The sequence below is a fragment of the Protopterus annectens genome, chromosome 8.part0, assembly GCF_019279795.1.
Source record: "Protopterus annectens isolate FY-2018-M chromosome 8.part0, PAN1.0, whole genome shotgun sequence".
NCBI lineage: Eukaryota > Metazoa > Chordata > Ceratodontiformes > Protopteridae > Protopterus > Protopterus annectens.
The window spans coordinates 526,350,780-526,369,577 of record NC_056741.1 but is presented as its reverse complement, the minus strand read 5'-3'; the positions used below and the strand labels follow the sequence as shown (position 1 = coordinate 526,369,577).

General features: G+C 38.0%; 1 protein-coding gene across 2 annotated transcripts in view; it reads left to right on the top strand.

Annotated features, from left to right (window-relative positions):
- The window catches only part of BNIPL (BCL2 interacting protein like), a 783,410-nt gene that overhangs the window by 187,088 nt on the left and 577,524 nt on the right, over positions 1-18,798 (top strand). The window contains exon 1 of one of the 2 annotated variants that reach the window (XM_044080030.1): positions 18,538-18,674. The exons of the other annotated variant lie outside the window; for it this stretch is intronic. Within the exon in view, the coding sequence (XP_043935965.1) occupies positions 18,673-18,674 (2 nt within the window). The 5' untranslated portion in view covers positions 18,538-18,672. Of the gene's footprint in view, positions 1-18,537; positions 18,675-18,798 lie in introns of those variants that run through there. 2 annotated transcript variants of the gene reach the window in all.

Here is an 18,798-nt window from a genome sequence, read left to right as displayed (position 1 = left end):
TGGGGAAACAGAGAATGTTTTGTGTTAGTTCATGGAACACATGAAAGATGTAAGGAATCAAAGGAAAGACAAAATAGTCTCTTCACATTTTAAAATAAAACATAACAGTGATTGTTAAGTTATTACAAGGTACTGTTTTGGAACAAATCAATTGTATTGAGGAAAATGAAGATGTATTAAATCAGAAATTGCTGAATAAGGAAAGTGTATATATTTTAAAGTATAAAACTTTGGTTCCTAAGGGTTTGAACAATGAGCTAAATTGGAAGTGTTTGCTTTAAATATGGAGTGTATTTAATTGATTAATTGAATGTAATTTGTATTTAAGTGTATAAAAGTGAATTTTTGATGTGGATTTTGCATTCCATGAAGGTGGTGACACCGAGGCGCTACAACAAGAATAAAAAAGTTACTTTACTGTGTGGCTGCTTTTTAAAGTGGTATAACATCCATATTTTGCTTCCTTATTTGGATCTTAATTATATTTGCTGGAGAGTGGAGGTTTTTGTCGTGGTTTTTGTAGAGTTGCATCATCTGTTTACATTTTAAAATGTTGTCCTTGATAAAAGGTAATGCAAATTAATTTGTAAAATTGCTCCTTGTAAATAAGCAGTTTTCATTGAAATAGCATTGGTTGTACCGTTTTTTGATAAGGGTTGTAGGATTGTGCTTTACTACACGTTTTTGATTCTAGTATACACATTTCATCCATGTAGGTTGTATTAAGTGTGGAGTGATTATTAGTGAGATGTGTAGTATTACCTGATAAACATCACTTTGACTGAGATGCATATGAAGTTGCAATAGTGACTGTGATTATAGTGACTGTGATTTATAGTTGTGAAACTTTTGGATGCATTCAGGACTAAACTTGATTTGAACAGTGATGGTGTATTTACTGGGTTTTGCAATTGGGTTCTGAATTCTACTGTTTTGAATTGTGGTTTTGGGTACTTTTGTTATTTGTTTTTAAACTGAACTGTATACATTTTTTTGTACCTTTTTTGAGGAAGGCTCACAAAAATATTTTGAAAATCAGTGGCAAATACTGCAAGGCAGTAAAAATGTGGGTATACATTTGATCTGGAGAATGCCCTATAATTTTGCCAGTTAATTGTAGTTTCATCTACAGTACACACACACACACACACACACACACACACACACACACACTTCAGAGCAACTCAGAAACACCTGTCTTGTTTCTGGTATAAGCTTCTCCCTGCTCCCCATGAGGATCTATGAAAATCTAAGGTGCTGATTTTCACCAAGTGATATATTATTAGAAGGTGAACTGGTAGAATATGCAGTCCATAGCATTGTTTTAGGATGACATGCCTCGTTGTCTGATAGAAGAGTTTGCAAAACATCAATTGACACATTAGTGTGTGCAATGAGAAGTCTCTCAATTTCCCAGTTTAATTTTTTATGAAACTAATATACCTCCTATAAAAGGGGAGTTCTGAGGTATTCTAGTATATTGACTTTGTTGTCCTTCATTTCTAAAAACTGTGTACTGTGAGTACAGCACATGCTATTTGAGGGAACCCCCATGTGCTTTTACCATGCATTAACTATATCTGTTATTTTTGTTGTATACCCTTTTACATGCATTACCTTAAACCTCTGCTGAATGGGACCTTTGATTGTCTGTTCCAGGACCTAAGCATATGCAAAGACAATGGGATGTATGCTCTTCATGCCACACCCCTATCAATTTTGCAGTTTCTTCATGAATAACCCCATCACAAAATAGGTTTGCTACGGTCTTATCACTCAATGCACTTGCCTAAGCCTTTGGTTGCACATTGATGCAGTGCATTGAAGAATAAGTGCTGCAAATTGTGAGTTTGCAAAATCAGCATTCACTCCATTATTTAATAGATAGACTTTTGTCTAGAAATTGTCACTTCTGACATATATTCTTCCCAATCCTACACTGCATCCCTGCTAGCCCAGCTTCTCCTTTAACTTTGCCACATTTTGTCTTTTTATCACTAGTGCATCTTTTTGGAGATGTCACTGCTAAGGCTGTAATTGCTTGGGTTAGCTCTCTTTGGAATGTTATTTACAATACTCCACTCTTGGTCAAGCACATCAACTTCTGTCTCTCCCTCACCTTCCTAGCCCAGCTGAGATTATAAAAATCCTTATAGCTTGCTAAACAAACATTTCTAGATAATGTTTATTAGTATTATTACCTCTGAGAAAGGGCATTTCTTTTCTTGCCCACTGGCGAGTATAATGGCCTCTCAATGAGTATCTTCCGGTTCACTAAGTACATTAGATACATCAAATCCGTATTAAGGGCACCTCTGTTACCAACTCCTTGCCAACAATTATCTTAGTTCTCCCAGCATCCCAGTGTAATTCCTTTGTCTGACAAATGCTTTTTGAATTCCTATACATTTTGTGATTCCCCAACCTCTACAAGGAAGCATCCCCATTTATGTACAAGATTAAATATGGAACAAGTGTTCCCTAAAACCTCTCAGCTGTACAGATTTCTGATCAGCTCTTAACTTTCAATCTGATTTCACTTCTGCCTTTTGCTGTTGAATTTTCTTCCTCCTCCTCTTAAAGATTCTACCATCTTAGACCTCAATTCACTTGAGATACATTAAATGTTTTTGTTATACCTCCCTCCCAATGCTGCATTAAGTTACTTTAGCCTATTTCTGTCTTTTATATATCCAACAAGTGTGATTTTTAAGCATGTTTTATTTTTGTGCCAGTAGCCTGTCGTTCCTCACCAACTTTTTGTGATTTGTCATAGTTTCCCTTCATGTAATGTGTTATAATTATACTTTGTAATCCACATTTGTCTCTGTATTTCACATACACACAAACTGCCAGATTGTAGAAATGTATGCACATTTTTAATTATATTTATAAACATGTTAGTTTCTACTGCAGTAGCTTTATCCCACTGCAGGGTTTGTAACACTTCTGTAGCTATATACTGTATATATTTGAGTAATTGTTTGAACTTTACCTGTAACTTGCTTTCAGCATCCCAAGAAATTTGAACCAGAGATCTGTGTGCCATTCATTCACCAAAAATTGGAATAGAATAAATACAATTTTTTCACTGAAATAGTGAAGCCACAAACATTCATAAAGCAATCCAATTATAAATGCTCCTAATAATGTGTTGCAGCATTATACATGAATGCTTTTTAATGTGTCAGAAGTCGGTGAGCAACAAAAATATGCCACTCTGATCATAGCCTGGGGATTATCTGCATTTCCCAACATTTAATGAATCAAAGTAAATCTTTGCATGGCACCTTTCATGTGCTTCCAGGATACAGTGTCTCCAACATATTCGTCATATCAGACCATATGGGAAATCTTTGTGTGTGTGTATACGTATGTGCATGTGTGTTGGTGGGGGATATTACCAAAAGTCCGTTTTCTTCATAGTAGTTGATAATGCCATATGTTAAGGTGGCAAAGACGCAGCTAAATTCGAAATTGTAAAAATGTCAGACTAGGTGCCTGAGGCAAAGGTGTAGTCCAACATTCTCTGTACTCAGCCGAGTGAGTATATATTTCTGAGCACCTTTCAGAAGAACACTGCTGTTCAAAGGCAAGGTGATCTTTACAATTATTTAAACTGTACCCTTCAGCATAGATCTGTATACAAGCTGCTTATGAGTAGGATCACTCATCTGACAAATCAGTTGTTTAAAGCTTGTAGGGGCAAATGGGATAAAAAGGTCTTTCACTCGCTCTGTTTTTTCGGGTGTTCTCTGAAGTGGCTATTCCAATTCAGGTAGACACATTGGTGATTTGCCTGCCTGGTTTCAGAGAGACAGGGGCCTGCAGTTGCTAATTAGTCACTTCCTACCTTTATTAGAAAGAAACTGAGATTGAATTTTAAAACTTGCTGTAACACTGTCAAGCTTGTTTGCAGTAAGGTTTATTTTATTGTATGTTTTTAAAATTTGTCTACAGGGTTAGAAAATGAACATGTGACCAATTTCAGTCTTATCCCTTGTACATCCAGACCTCTACTATATGTACTAACTCCAAAACCAGTACATGTGATGTCTTGTAATTCCTGGTTCTTGTATACATATTAACTGCATTTGTACTTGTCATTTCATAGTTCTGAGGATTGCAGTTATGGTTCTTGCTCTTTATCACTCGCTGTTCTAATCCCTGCCCTTTGACGTGGCCAAAGTCTAGTTCTTGTAAAGAATATCTGCTTCCAGTGCTTGTTTAGTCTGTCTCGTCATTCAAGGTGCTTCCCTTTTAGAAGATAATTTTTGTTAGGACACTTTTTTTTTTTCTAGACTGTTATCTAGTACTCTGACTTCTTTGTGCTGTTTTAGCCCTATTCTAGTTCAGTCTTCTGGTATCTTCAGCATGCTGGGCAGTTTTCTGGTATTCAGTCCAACCAGGGAATCCATAAAGGAGGGTCCCTGTGTTTAGATATTTCTAATTCATTCTTAATATATTGATTGTTGTATGAAATGACGTTACCCTTATGGGTCAGAAATACCTTCCTGCTCTCCTCTTGGGTATGGTATATTCACCCATCCTTGGTTGTTGTATTTGCTTCCTCCAAGATAAGCAGGTAGCTGTTAGTATTTCACTTGTTAGGAATGGTTGTGCCAGTCTTTGTTTTTTTTTCTTAATTTGCAGCAATATGCTTGCTAGAAGGTGAACAAGTGGGGACAGAGAAGGCCGTGTTTATCTGAGCAAGCAATGTCTTTGTGTTGTGTCATCATAGCTGAGCAGCATCTGAGAAAAAGATGTAACATTCTGATTGGTGAAGAGGATGAACCTAATCACAGGACCAGCAATGAGGGTCCACAGTGTTGACTGAAGTTTTTGTTGTTGTTTTTTTATCTTTCGGCTTTTCCCAGTTAGGGGTCACCACAGCGGAACTCCGGTCCGCTAATGATTGGCAGTAGATTTTTACGTACCGACTTGCCAGGCCTGACTCACAACCTTCAACGAAGGTACGCCCATTCACGCAGGTCTCCACACAGAAGACGCTTTAGCTGAGAATCGAACAGGACAACGTCTTACTGTGAGGTGGCAACGCTACCGCAGCACCACCACCACAAAGGGTTGACTGAAGTTTTTGTGTGAAATGAAATTGTAGGTGAAAAAAAAACCAAAGGAACAGAACAGGGCTGAGAATTTATTTAAAGCAGCATGTAGGTAAAAAAAAAAAAGAAAACAAAGGAACAGAGCTGAGAATTAATAAAGAATAAAAGAAGGCATTCAGACTAGCAAAGGCTCAAAGTGAATTTAAAGAATAAAATCAGGGCTACAAAGTGATTGATAAATATATGTTAGGTGTACTAAGGTGGTAGAAAGACATCTAGAGCAGTACTAAGATGATGGCAGACAGTTACAATGAAATAACATCATAGAATCAGTATTTTTGGGAGTTAAATGCATTTAGTGGTTAGCACAATGAGTCTGTGGTTAAGATCTGTGTCTTGGGGCTTGCGTGTTCTTACCTTGTCTGTGCAACTTTTCTCTGGGTACTCCAGCCTTCTTGCACTGCCCCAACAATGTAGGTAGATTAATATAAATGATTACACTCCCAAATCTGGGAAATGTTTGTTAATCACCTTTCTGACATTAGAAAGGTGGTAACAAGCTTTTAAGTACCCCTTATCAATGTCTAGTCTCACACTACTGCATAAATAGTTGTCAGCAGTCCTCATAGAACAGTGGCAGGAAGCAGCAAAGAAAAAAAAAAACACTAAATTCATTCAGCATTTCATTTTTGGATGAGTTAAGTGATTTACAACTTGTTTTAAACGTTTTTAGTTCCAGACTCTGTTCTACAGTAGCCCTTCCCTGTGTTGCAACAGTAAGGTTATTAACTTTCAAAGCTGTAAAACACCTAATGCTCCTTTATTTTCAAGTTCCATGGTCTTCAAAGAATTTTATGACTGCATCTTTCTGATCATATGAGACATAGATGTCAAGAAATTAACCTCTTAAACCAAACTTCTGAAATGAATTTCTTCAGAGAGCTGAAAATAATCCTATATGTTGACTTGTTTGTACCACTTGCCTGTAACAACTATTACCCTGGCCTTGATAAAAATGGTCCCTGAACCATGTGTGTGTATGTATATGTATATATATATATATATATATATATATATATATATATATATATATATATATTACAGGTTCATTTTGCTGATGCAGAAATCTGATAATACAAATGTTCACAAAAGTACATTTGACTAAAAGTGTTTTTGACTGAAAAGTTTGTTTTCTCCATGGGGAAGACGCTCTGCACTCTCTAGTGCAAGGGTCCTCTCAGACTTGTAGATTCTACCTCCAGGGTTGCATACCTTATCCTTTCTGTGGAGAAAAACAAAAAGCACCATGCACAGAAAATCAGTGCTGGTGTTCAAACACAGACATCTGTAGATCGTATAACATGGTGGTGCCCAATACCAACCCACACAAAATCTTCTAAATTACTTTCTTTACAAATCCCAAAATCAAAAACAACACCAAAAATACCATCTATAGACTTGTTACAATTTTTGCTGCAATGATTTTTTTTTTAATCAAATGTTCTTGCATTCAAATATAGTTTTAATTATTTATATCCCCTGATTTCTGTCAATAAAGTGAACCTGCAGTCAAATGTCACGTAACCATATGCATATACTATATATTGGAGTGCTTAAATATGTCTGGTGTCCCTAGAGTCAACACAATTTTGGTTGATAGAACAGCTGATTGACATTTGTGCAAGATCACTACATTACTGGGGTTTGGGTAAATGCCTACGCAGTCTTGGAGTTGGAAGATATAATTAGCAGGGAGTGTAGGGGTGCAACCTCCAGTATGGGGAGATGGAGGAGGCAAGCAAACCCTCTTACAAAACACATTTGTTTTTTAGTTGCTTGCCCTGAGGTTTTGGAGCATGTGCAGTTCAGTTTAGACTTTCTTCCAAAATGTTTTTGGTGTCAACATTAATGACATCGACATTTGGGTGTTTAGATATTAACAACCATTTACTCTTCTACCCTTGTCATTGTGGTCTGGGTCCTGGATGAAAAGGGCCCAGGATAACCAGTTAATTTACCCAATTAAGAAATGTAAGAAAGAAAGAAAAAAAAAAGACACTGTGGATGGGAGCTGATGCCAGTGCCTCCTCAGTAGTTTTGAAAGAACTACATACAATTTCACAGAATAACTTGTGAAGGGGAGGGGGGGGGGGGCATTCCTTGACAGGGAGGCATAGTGGAGATTTGATTTTTAAAGAGCATCTCTGTCAATGAAGCACATTGCAAATAATTAGTGTTTATAAAGTATTGTAGCCATAAATAGGTCTTCAGTGCTCACAGCAGCATTACCTGTTCTGAATGTAGTAGGTACTGTGTGTTTCAACTTCAGATATACCGTAATGCCACTGGGTGGTCTTTATAACTGATAAAACTTTGACCACGTCTTGCACGGCACCTATTAAGGCAATGAGAATAATAATGGGAGAGGCTGCTAGCAATGTGTGTGTTTGTGTGAAAGATGAATGCGTTTGCCATTCAGTCAGTCCAGTCAGCCCCCAAGCATGACACAAAACATCCTAAGCAATGATTCTGCTTGTTGTTGCCTTTTTGAATCACGGAGGGGAGGGTGCCATTATATTGTTATTGCAATTCAGGTTTAACAAAAGATAATTTTATTTTGTTTCTACCTTGCAACAAGTTTGAGTGTTTGAAAATTGAAACTCATTTTCTATAGCTGCTCTCTACCTGCTTAGGATATTTGACTATATGCATTTAGCTGTGTGGAACTATTTTTCTTTTCTCCATTTACACCCTTTGACAGTGGCCTCGTGACATGGAATAGCAGTTAATTTATGTGTTTATGCTTAGAAATCATTATCAGGGAGTTGAGTTATGTAAATAAGCTGCCTACATGTCTCTTATGAAGAAAAAAATAAGCAGCTAAGTTTTGTGTTTTGGAATACAACTTTGCTGCACAACACCCAAACGTAAGGACATTTACAAGACTGACAGAACCTTTAGCTGCCAATGTAAATTAATCTGATCCTGGATGTGTGAACTAAAGCAAGGAAGACACAAATTTACACCAGGATTGGTATGAGCAGCCCTATTCTGTTTGGAAGGCGAGTACTATTAAGTGCCTGAAAAGGAAGGCATAAATGGTGTCTACCTAAAGGTGTATATGGCAAAGCATCTTATGTTCCTCAAGATTCCTTGCTAGTATTGCTCCTCTGTTCCTGGGAGTGAGTTTTTGAAGCTGAGTAGGATTCTGGGCTGAGCATGTAAGAGTAGAATCATCAGCAGATTGGATTAGGTTGGCATGTTTATAGTTGTGCATGGCGAGAGGTGATTACACTCCAATACCAGGAAAAACACAAACTAGATAAGTGCTTTTGTAGAGAAAGACATGATCTTAATGATTGTTAAGCACCTCCCTAAGCATGTCACTAAGATCTGACAGTGCAGTGCTGGCCATCAAACAATGGTGGTGGACTTTAAACAGCCTTGTTTTTGTCTGCTGTCTACGTTGGTAATCTGTCCCCACATAAAATGTGTGTTGCTGTCCATTTGACAGTGCTAAGTGCTTTACAGCTTTGAAAGCCAGTAAAACACCTGATGTTTTTTTTTTCTGTAATTAGTACTATATGGAGCAGGTAAAGCTCTATTCATTACAAGAAATTATGAGCACATCTCTGATCATAACCCCATATTATTTGTTCTCAATGTGGATGCTAAGATTAACCTCTCGAGCTTCGCCCCTGAGATGACTTAATTGGCATCCATGTCTCAAATGCATAATAAGCAAGTTGCAGTCGGAGACCCGATCCTAAACCTCTGCGTTGAACAGAAAGGGCCCAAGTACTGATCCTCTGGGTACACCAACAGAAACTAGTAGGAAAGTGCAGTAGCTTGACTGCTATTTTAACAGCTTGTGATCAGACAGGCAGATTTTGAGCTGGAAATGGTGGGATGAGATAGACCTACACATGATAGCTGAAACAGTAGCTTGTCATGGGATCAGTCCAGTACCCCAGTCAATAAACAATAAAATAAATAAATGTGTCAAATGCTTTTGATAAGTCTAAGAATAGTCGTCTTCTTCTTTCAGCTTTTCCCGGTTAGGGGTCGCCATAGCGGATCACCTGTCCGCTCATGATTGGCAGTGGAGTTTTACAGTGTCGAGTTGCCAGCCCGGTTCCCAACCTTGCACAGAAGGCGCACACATGCACACACTCATGCCTAAGGCCAATTTAGAGTGTCCAATCCACCTACAGCATGTCTTTGAGATGTAGGAGGAAACTGGAGCACCCGGAGGAAACCCACATGACCACAGGGAGGACATGCAGATTCCACACAGAAGGCACCCCAGCCGAGAATCGAACCGGAGAACCTCTTGCTGTGAGGTGGCAATGCTAACCGCTGCACCACCGTGGCTGCCAATAATAGTATGGATACAATATTGCTTGTGTTGTGTTTTTGATTGATGGTGTTTATGAAGATGAGTGATGCAGCATTAGTGCTGTAGTTTGCTCTAAAACTGCTCTGGGTAGGAGAATAACAAACCTCTCAACTTGTTAGCATGGGGGAGGGGGGGCTCAAAATCAGGGACAGATTTTAAATATGTCCCTTATAAAATTAGAAATTTAGTGGAATAACAGGTTTTGCACTAACATGCATTTTCTGAAAGATATTGGATAAAAAAGTCAAATGCCTGTCACTGTTTAGTGACTTCAGTCTTCAATTATTTGCCTAAAAGCCACAAGTTTTATGAGAAACCGACCAAAAATATAAGGCAAAAGTCTGGACATTCTGAAAAAATCTGGACAGTTGAGAGACATGGGGAATACATTTTTATTAATGGTATGTTTAAGTAGTTGAAAGTGGATGTTATTCTGCACTAGTCATAAGTACCTTTCATGTATCCCTTTCATATTATATGTATGCCTTCTGTTCATTACTTAGTAGACATATATTTTGTACATAGTTGTGTAGTAACTGTGTGAATGACACCTAATTTAAATTATTCATAAGCAAAAAATATTTGAAGCTGTATTTGAACTTGGTTAATACTTGGGTGGGTGGGGGTGGAGCAAGCCCCTATATCTCCTTCCTCTTGCATAAGCTTTACTATGCATTCCCTTAGCTACTAGAGCAAACTCTTAAGTTGCTGCTGTTTGGGAAAAGGGAATTTCCTCTTCAATGTGAAGGATGGGGAGCTGGTTTGTACTGCAAAGGGTGGGTACAGTTGCAGCAGGGTGACTTCATGCTCTGCCATGAAGTATATTCATTTGTCTGGTAACAGTCATGAGTGTGTGTGTGTGTGTGTGTGTGTGTGTGTGTGTGTGTGTGTGTGTGTGTGTGTGTGTGTGTGTGTGTGTTAAACATAATCATTTTTATGTGGAAGGACACACAAGTACACTGAGATGGCCAGAGGTCACTTTAGACACTGCTTTGGCTGTGAGGTAATGATGATTCAGTTAAGCCAATGAATTCCCGTACTCTTCAACTGGTACTCATAGACATGCCATTAGCAAGTACCCTGCTGTACAAAGTAACATAAATACAAGTAACTAGAAGACTTTCTATTGCAGAGCTTAAAAAAGAGAGAATAGATAGACCTCTAAAGTGGATCTGCCCGGAGTTTGATGGTATTAATGGATGACATTAACACATCTCCATTCATATGGGGGTGACCAGAGAATTATGCAAGAAAATGGAACTTTCTGGTGCATGACACTAATTGTTAGTGATTTGGACTAAACCAGGTCTCATTAATCAGTATTATGTGAAGTATAAAGATGAACGAAGGTTCATAATAATTTAAAATAATCCAGCTCCTTTAAAGCTTTGGATGCTGGTCACAATTGTGAAGGAGGGCAGGGAAGCTGCCTCGTTCTGAAAGAGGATTTAGCTTTTTTCCCCCTTTAGTGTTATTGAACTAAGACAGAGAAAAGAAGATGTATGAGAAGGTCTTCTAGAAGGTAAAGTGATGTACTATACATGTATGTGCATTTGCTGCTGTTAGGATGTTTTTAAAGTGAATGGAGTAAGGAATTCACTAGTTAACCACACTTCAAGGTGGAAGTTTGTAAAAAGAAGGAAATCTTTGTAAGAGTAGAAATACGCAGAGAAAGTAGATGAAGAAATAAAAAAATGGAAGCGCTCAAGTCTTTATTTGAAAGAGAATCTCCAAGTAAGAGAGATCAGGTCAGGGAAAATAGACAGAACAGGAAAAATACAGCTAATGAGGGGTTAAATGCTAGTTTAGAAGTTATGTGGAAGCTAAAAGTAAATAGTGCATATAAAGGGTGGCAAGCATGATCCAACACAGTGAGGATGTTATGAAACACAGGTAAACAGTACAAGTTCTAGATGCACATGACAAACCATCAATTGCAAAACTCTGTGTGTATCTTGCTAGGAAATGTTTCTATGAGAAATACAACAAGATTTCTAAGCAGATGACTACTGTGGGAAACAACAGATGAAATTTTTCATAAGCAAGAGGTAAAATATACTGTAAGTGATGCTTTTAATAAGAGCAGAATTGCTGCATAGAACATTTAAAAGGTGCAATGCCATTTATTACTATTCATGGTGATTAATGTACGGGTGTAATAAAGCATATCATTGGATAAAGGGTCCAAGATATGAACGATGCAAGTACTTTTTGCATGTACAATATAACTGGAAAGTAATACTAAGCATTAGAAACTGGCTGGTGTCAGGCTATGGCACCAACGCAGCTAATAAAATAAAATATTGCCAGGTACAGTTATCTATGATGGCAGTTATGGGCAAAACAAAGTGAGGATAAGTAAATATATGGACGTCAGAATTAGGTGGGGGATATTTATTCCACAAAAGCAGTACTCTGACATAGATGAACCTGCTGAATGATGCCATGAAGACCGAAGTATCCATTAGCCTCTGCAATGGCACAGAATGTATGATTCTGTCGGTTTGTAGTGCCATTAACCTGGGTTTTAGCAGTAAATGTGAGGACATTATGCCAAAGGGTCAGCTGTGGAAGAAAAGACCGAGTGGCTGAGGGTGTAAACTACCTTTTTTTAGGAGGGAAAGTGAGATTGATGACTGCCATATGATTGACCTCTGGTGTAGATCAGAAGGTTGACATTTGGCCTCAGTGGGCAGGGTTGTGGAGTATGATTTCATAGTACACCGTGGAAGGGACTTGGGAAGAATAAACTCATTTGAGTACATGCCTGACGTGTTTTATCAGCTCTTCTCTGTACTTCAGTTTGTGTGTTGCTGGCAAGATTATTTTTCACAAGAGAGAAAGCACTCGCTTGGTAATGACAGCCACTCTGGCTAAATTGCAGCATCTCAGAGGGCTTTACAGGAAATCCTAACAGAAATGGACATTTGGCAGTAATTCCTGTTCATGAGACCATGAATGATATTTGCCACACTGTTACTAGTGATAACTCAATCACATGGAACAATGAGGAAGAATACTCTGACTAGGGATCTACATACATAATGTTATTGGTGTTCATGTCTTTAGAACAGTTTTTAATTCATTCTTAAACTTTCCTTCACAAAGGACATATCAATTTCAGGAAGGGTTTTACTACAAGAACATCAGGAAGGGTTTTACTACAAGAACACAAGCAGAACTGATGTGCATGTGAAGTGTGCCATACAGTGGCGATGCCTGCTGCTCAGAACTCTTTTATACACTGCTGTAAGATGATGGACACAGTTGCAGACGATGTAGCCATGCAGCTGAAGCAGTAAAGGCAGCTTACTGAGTACATCCTTCCAGCCTAACCAACAGAGGTGGCCAATGAAATGCGCTCCAAAATCAGGCAGAAATATTTCTAGTGCACTTCTCTTGCATTGCAGAACTAGTGTTCCTTATGGGCATGTGGCACACACCCTTCCAGTTATATGGCTACACATATCATTCAGGATGCCGTAAGCCACTGCCGTCCCCCCAGCCAGTGTGACCCACACTCACGAACTCTTGCATCATTTCTATTGTACAACTGTTTTCATGTTGGTAAATCTGGTTACAGATCTAAAATTGAATATGTGTGCATGCTTATTAATGGCTGGCTTCCACTTGCTAGTTATTTACGTGAGAAGGTGCCTCTCAGCTTTCATCTTAACTTGTGACTGGTTATGATGTTGAAGAGATGACCTGGGAGCAATGTCTGGTTAAGTGATTTGCTCAGAGTCGCACAGTAGGCAAATGGAGATAGAAGGAATCAAACCGAGTGCCCTTGGTTAGAGAAAGCAGCTTTTAATCCTTTGATTGCAATGTCATAAAGCAGAATTTGATCAAAATTATTTGAATGAAATATGATGTAAACAATATTGGAACTTAAAGCATGATAAAAAAATAGTGTTTTGTGGGGGTAACAACCAAACCTCCTGTGCAGGGGATGTATTTATCAAATATAACAATTGACTCCAAGTTTTGGGGAAAAAGGACATTCCCCACCCTAACAGAAACCTCACGTTTTATCATAAAATGTGATAAAATGACAAATATAGCACAATTTGTTTTAATGAAATAATCAGCCCTAAGTTTGGTCAGGTCATTTAGTGGTATATTGGACTGAATCAACATTGATCTACATTTTGTGATGCAATGGGATGTAGAAGATGAATTTAGAATCGAGGGCTATGGTATAAGCTAGGATGATATAACTCCAACATGAAACATTTCTTAGTGGCAGTCCTGACAACTGTAGACAAAAATATTTATTGATGACTTGGTGGATTGGAATCTGAATTTGATATACATTTATGCTTGGCACTTAGTCACCAAAACTTGACTTTGTTATGCTGGACTTGGAAGTAGTAGGTGAAAGAAGCTAACTCTTGTATTATATTTTGTGAATGGCTGAAGAGCTTACTGTTAGGTCTTATGTATATTTTCTCTCTGTAAATGGAGGACATTATTTATTTACTTTTTATACAAGAAACATCTTTATTGAATTATCACTTATGGCCAAGGTCACATACAGTCCAAATGTATTTTTGCCGTTTCTCATTATTGCCTTTCCCTCGCTAATTATTTGCTTCCAGTACCTTGGTTCCTTTGCTAATTTTCTCCATTAAATTCCAGCCCCTCTTTCATATCTTCTGTACCCCTAATTGCAGTCATCCCTATCTGCTGAATCTCCTTTTTCCATTGCTATGTTGGCTTAGTTCTTAGAATGCTTTCTGCTACTTTATGAATATAATATTCTGTATGGTTCTTGTTATTCTCCTTCAAGATCTTCATACAAAATTCCAGTCTCTCCTTATTTCTTGTTCCCCCTTGTTTCATCATCATCCCTTTCTACTTTGAATTGTAGCTTTCTGCTTATGCTATGTATAGGAGCCTTAACAGTCACTCTGAAATACTCCTTCAAGTCAGTTAATTCCAAATCACCTTGTTCTTTTAGAAAAATCAGCTCATCCAACTTGACTCTTGCCCTCCTTCCCTCCCAGATAAAATCCTTCGACTTTGTATTAATTGTACAAGGACGTTATTTATTTAGCACTGAAAGCAAGTAAGTATGGCCCACCAACTCACTGGAGATGTTTAATGTCAGCTAGGGCACAGCTGTGCTTCTGTTATAGTAAACATGTGCAAACTGGTATGTAATGATATAAATGGAAATTTTATAGAGCACATTCTTTGAGTCCATTTTTTATGTGACCCTTCTAGAGTGAAATATTGCAGACCACTGAGTTGGTCCTTTAGTTCACAGTAGTTTATATTCCATGATATGGTATCTCTGGCAGGATCTCTGGTAATGTTGTTCTCATGCGGTGTGGTCCACATATCTGTATACAGAATATAAATTCTTAAGTGCAAGCCTTGATGTGTAGACCACATGAGTCTATTATGTCTCAGTTGCCCCCCCCCCAAAAAAAAATAGAAATATATCACAGCTTGGGTGTTGTGTAAAAACAAACTTCGGACTCAGCACGACTCGTTGAACAAAGACTAGATATTTATTTGATAAGCGCTTTCGCGTACCTTCCTGTACGCTTCCTCAGACCGTACAGGAAGTGATGGTCTGAGGAAGCATACAGGAAGGTACGCGAAAGCGCTTATCAAATAAATATCTAGTCTTTGTTCAACGAGTCGTGCTGAGTCCGAAGTTTGTTTTTACACATTTTATTTTATTTTATTTAACTAAGGTCTCTCTGGTGTAGTGTTTTTTCGTTTTTGTCTATAGCTTGGGTGTTATTTGCTTCACAGTTTTATATCCTTTCTCTTGACAAGTATATTGATCTGCAGTATGGCTTGTGGGGCACTGAATATGTATTATCTGTATTCTTTCTTGTATGCTACTTGCTTGTACAAGTAAGCATAAAGGACTAATTTTATGATGCATACAACAATCTGGTGGCAATGTGTATAATTTTTGGTGGTCCATATAAGTCTCTTAGTTTATGGAGGGGTAGTTGAACTTGCCCATAAGTATGGGATTAGGCTGAATGTTGAGAGATTCCAGTAGGTTTAGGTAGGAGGTGTGGTTCCCCAGACTCATGTTAGGGGATCTGTAGCTACCGAGGATATAAGGAATCACACTATGGTTAGCTGGGCATGGAGCAGCTCAAGTGAGTCATGTTGCTGGACCAATATAGCAATGTACCTTTATGAACACTGAGACACCTCCTCCCTTTTTCTTATGAGCTGAGGGGGATCGAAATGTATGAAAAGCACTGTAGCCTTTGATAGCCAGAGTGCTTTCCATGGTTCTGAACAGTATTTGTGTGACTGCACATATGACTGCGTCCTCCAGGGTGAGGAGTGCTCCAGGGAGTGCAGTTTTTTTATTTAAACTCCTAGTGTTGAGCAGCAGTACATTTAGGTAGTCATGAGTGATTTCTATTATGTTGGAGGGTTTAACAACTTGGCACAGCCGAAAAAAGGCACTATGTTTATTATTTTATTTTATTTTATTTATTTATTTTACATTTGTTGACCGGGCTAGTCTAACTGGATACATGTCCATTTTCAGTAGAGGCCCGGGGAGAAAAGCTCCAAGCAGCAAGAATTACAACAATGCAGTAAAATTAAAATTAAAATTGATACAGTGTTTACATTAAAAGATAGGGTTAAGCAGAGTTATTTAGAAACATTTAGGCTAGAATTTTTTGCCAATATCTGAAATCCAAGTGGTGACAAGTGCAAACTACCTTTGGCAAGGCATTATGGTTTATTGTTCATGTCTTCCCAGGCTGACCGATATTGGATGGCCTTGTTACGACACCAGAAACGAAGCCAAAGGCAAATTTGAATAATGCACTATACAAACATTCTTTAGTGTGCCCCCATTTCACTAAGTTCAATTTTGGTATACTCGAGAAAGTCCGAGTGAATCCATGGGGTGGTGATTTAAGGTGTAAATTAGAACTTGCCAAATTAAAATGGCAAATGAGGTTACAAGCATCACATCCCCCGTATTTCGATACAACTAGTTTTAGTGGGCAAATCAAACTTCAAATAGAGAATTTAATTTACTGGAAAAGCATTTTTCACATTTTTTATGTTTTTTTAGGTGGTACTGTTTTATATATTAAATGTATAGTGGCTGGGTTCTGTGCCTTTGACAAGTAATCCTGTAGTTAATTAAATGATGGCTTTTATTACTATAAAAAGGGTTACTTTTGGTTTTAATGGTGAATTCTGATGAAGTCCTAATGGTAATAGGAAGAAAGGGATAAGTTCTGTGTTTTATTTAATAAAACAATGTGGTTTTAAGTCCTGGAACTGACTGGAGCGGTATTTTTTATTTTAATAGTCTGCTTTTATATCACTTTACAACATCATATTATTTGGGTGCAGGACATTGGGATAAACCTTGGGTGATGTTGAAAATAGTTATTGATACTTTCACTGTAGGCTTTATATCTGGAGAGATATTCAGTGTTTACATTGTTGCATAGTTCTGTAAATATCCCAATAAATAAACACTCAGACATTTCTTTTATGAGAAAGCTCAAGTCTGACACTATCTCTGGGATTCAGAAAAGGCTACCATGAAAGCTGTAACATGAGTGGCCAATCCCTCACAGTAATTATTTCCAATTCAGAGACAGTCATACAACAATGGGTTTTTCATTGTCAGAAGAATTATCATAATGGATTGATCTGCTGGATGTGCTGTTATACAACAATGGGTTTTTCATTGTCAGAAGAATTATCATAATGGATTGATCTGCTGGATGTGCTGTCAGATTATAAGGTAATCATGGGAAGAAGTTAATATTAATTAGACGTGCACTCTCCCCAGGAAAAAATGAAAATGATTTATGCTGCTGAGTGAATCAGAGAATTGCTTGGCGAGTCGCAACATAAATAGGCATAGCTGGCTGTGAAAATGAACTCAAAATGCTGTTGTCACCCTTTCTTGTCAATAATGGAGACTGTGTTGCAGGTAAAGTTAGCTATCAAAGTTCAGTAGATAGGTTTTGATGGTGTGCGTGTCATTATACATGCGTGGCTGGAGGGGTATGAATGAACTAGGATGACTGTGTAAGTGTTAGCTGCCCGAGTGGTCACAGAAGGGGTGTTTGGTAAGGAATGGGGTATGTAGGTGTGTGTGTGAATATTTTGAATATGTGCATGAGAATGTATGGTGGTGTGCCTATTCTAACGCACTACATGGGTCTCCAGAGGTAATTACAGCTGTAATGTGATTTTTGCACTGGAGGTAAGGAGGAGTGAGGTTCGTTAAGACATTTGCTGCACAGGAAATGTTGCACATGTTGGCAGAGGCTCAGCAAGTTTCTGTCGGGGCTGGTTGCACGTCACTGTGCCATTGGAGCTGCTGTTTATTATTCATTCATTTTTTTTAACTTTCAGTATCACTGTGAGACATTTCAGCTTTACTGAGTCGGCTAGCTGAGCCTGGCATGGGAAAAGCATGTTTAGGTGCTCCATACTGCCAGCTCGACTTCAACAAATAAGTACAGACTTGGCTACAAGCTAACCTCGATGATTTCGATTAACTGACTAAGAGACCTTACCTTCACTTAGGTTTGATTGAGAAGGTACTAATACCCTTGTCTTAAACAAGGTTCCAGAGAGTGAAATGTATATGTCTTGTAATCTAATAACCGCATGTTACTATTGACTTCCTTGCATTTATTATGGCATTGGTTATAAATCTGTGACTTCTGCTTTCTGGATAATGTGCTAACTGTAAACAGAATGTGAATTGGTGAAGTAGCTCACTTTTGTAAGATTGCATTTTAATTTTTGAAATTAGACAGCAGATCAGATTATATTGCCTTCATGACCAGTTGTCAGACCCTGACTTGCCTTCTCTCCATTGAACTAACTGATTCCTAAGGCAACTCGTAAAAGCAGTACTGTCTCTGTCTTTTTCTGTCTTTCTCTCCGAATTGTACAGTTGCATGATTGAAATCCTCAGGCTAAAAAATAAGCAGAATAAAGCAGGGAATTCTACAGTAATATGTTCTGACAGCTGGGGAGGAGTAAGTATTTTTTTAGGTCACAACATAAGAAAATTCACGTGTTTTTGAAGAGCTGAAATAGTCCCTGCTGAATTGCAGAAGTGAAATTAAAACGCAACTGACTTAACAAACATGGAAGCATTCACAAAGTGGAAAATGTAGCAAATTCCAAATTCAGTATACCGGAAAGGCCAGCACAAACAAGTGTGTCATGTAAGTACATATGAACTACGTTTTTCTAAATTTTTTATATATGGCTCTTTTGGAACTGGAAAGTTTTACTTTTAACATTACTTTCTCTGGTTTACACACACTGGATTTTTTTTTTCTGACATTA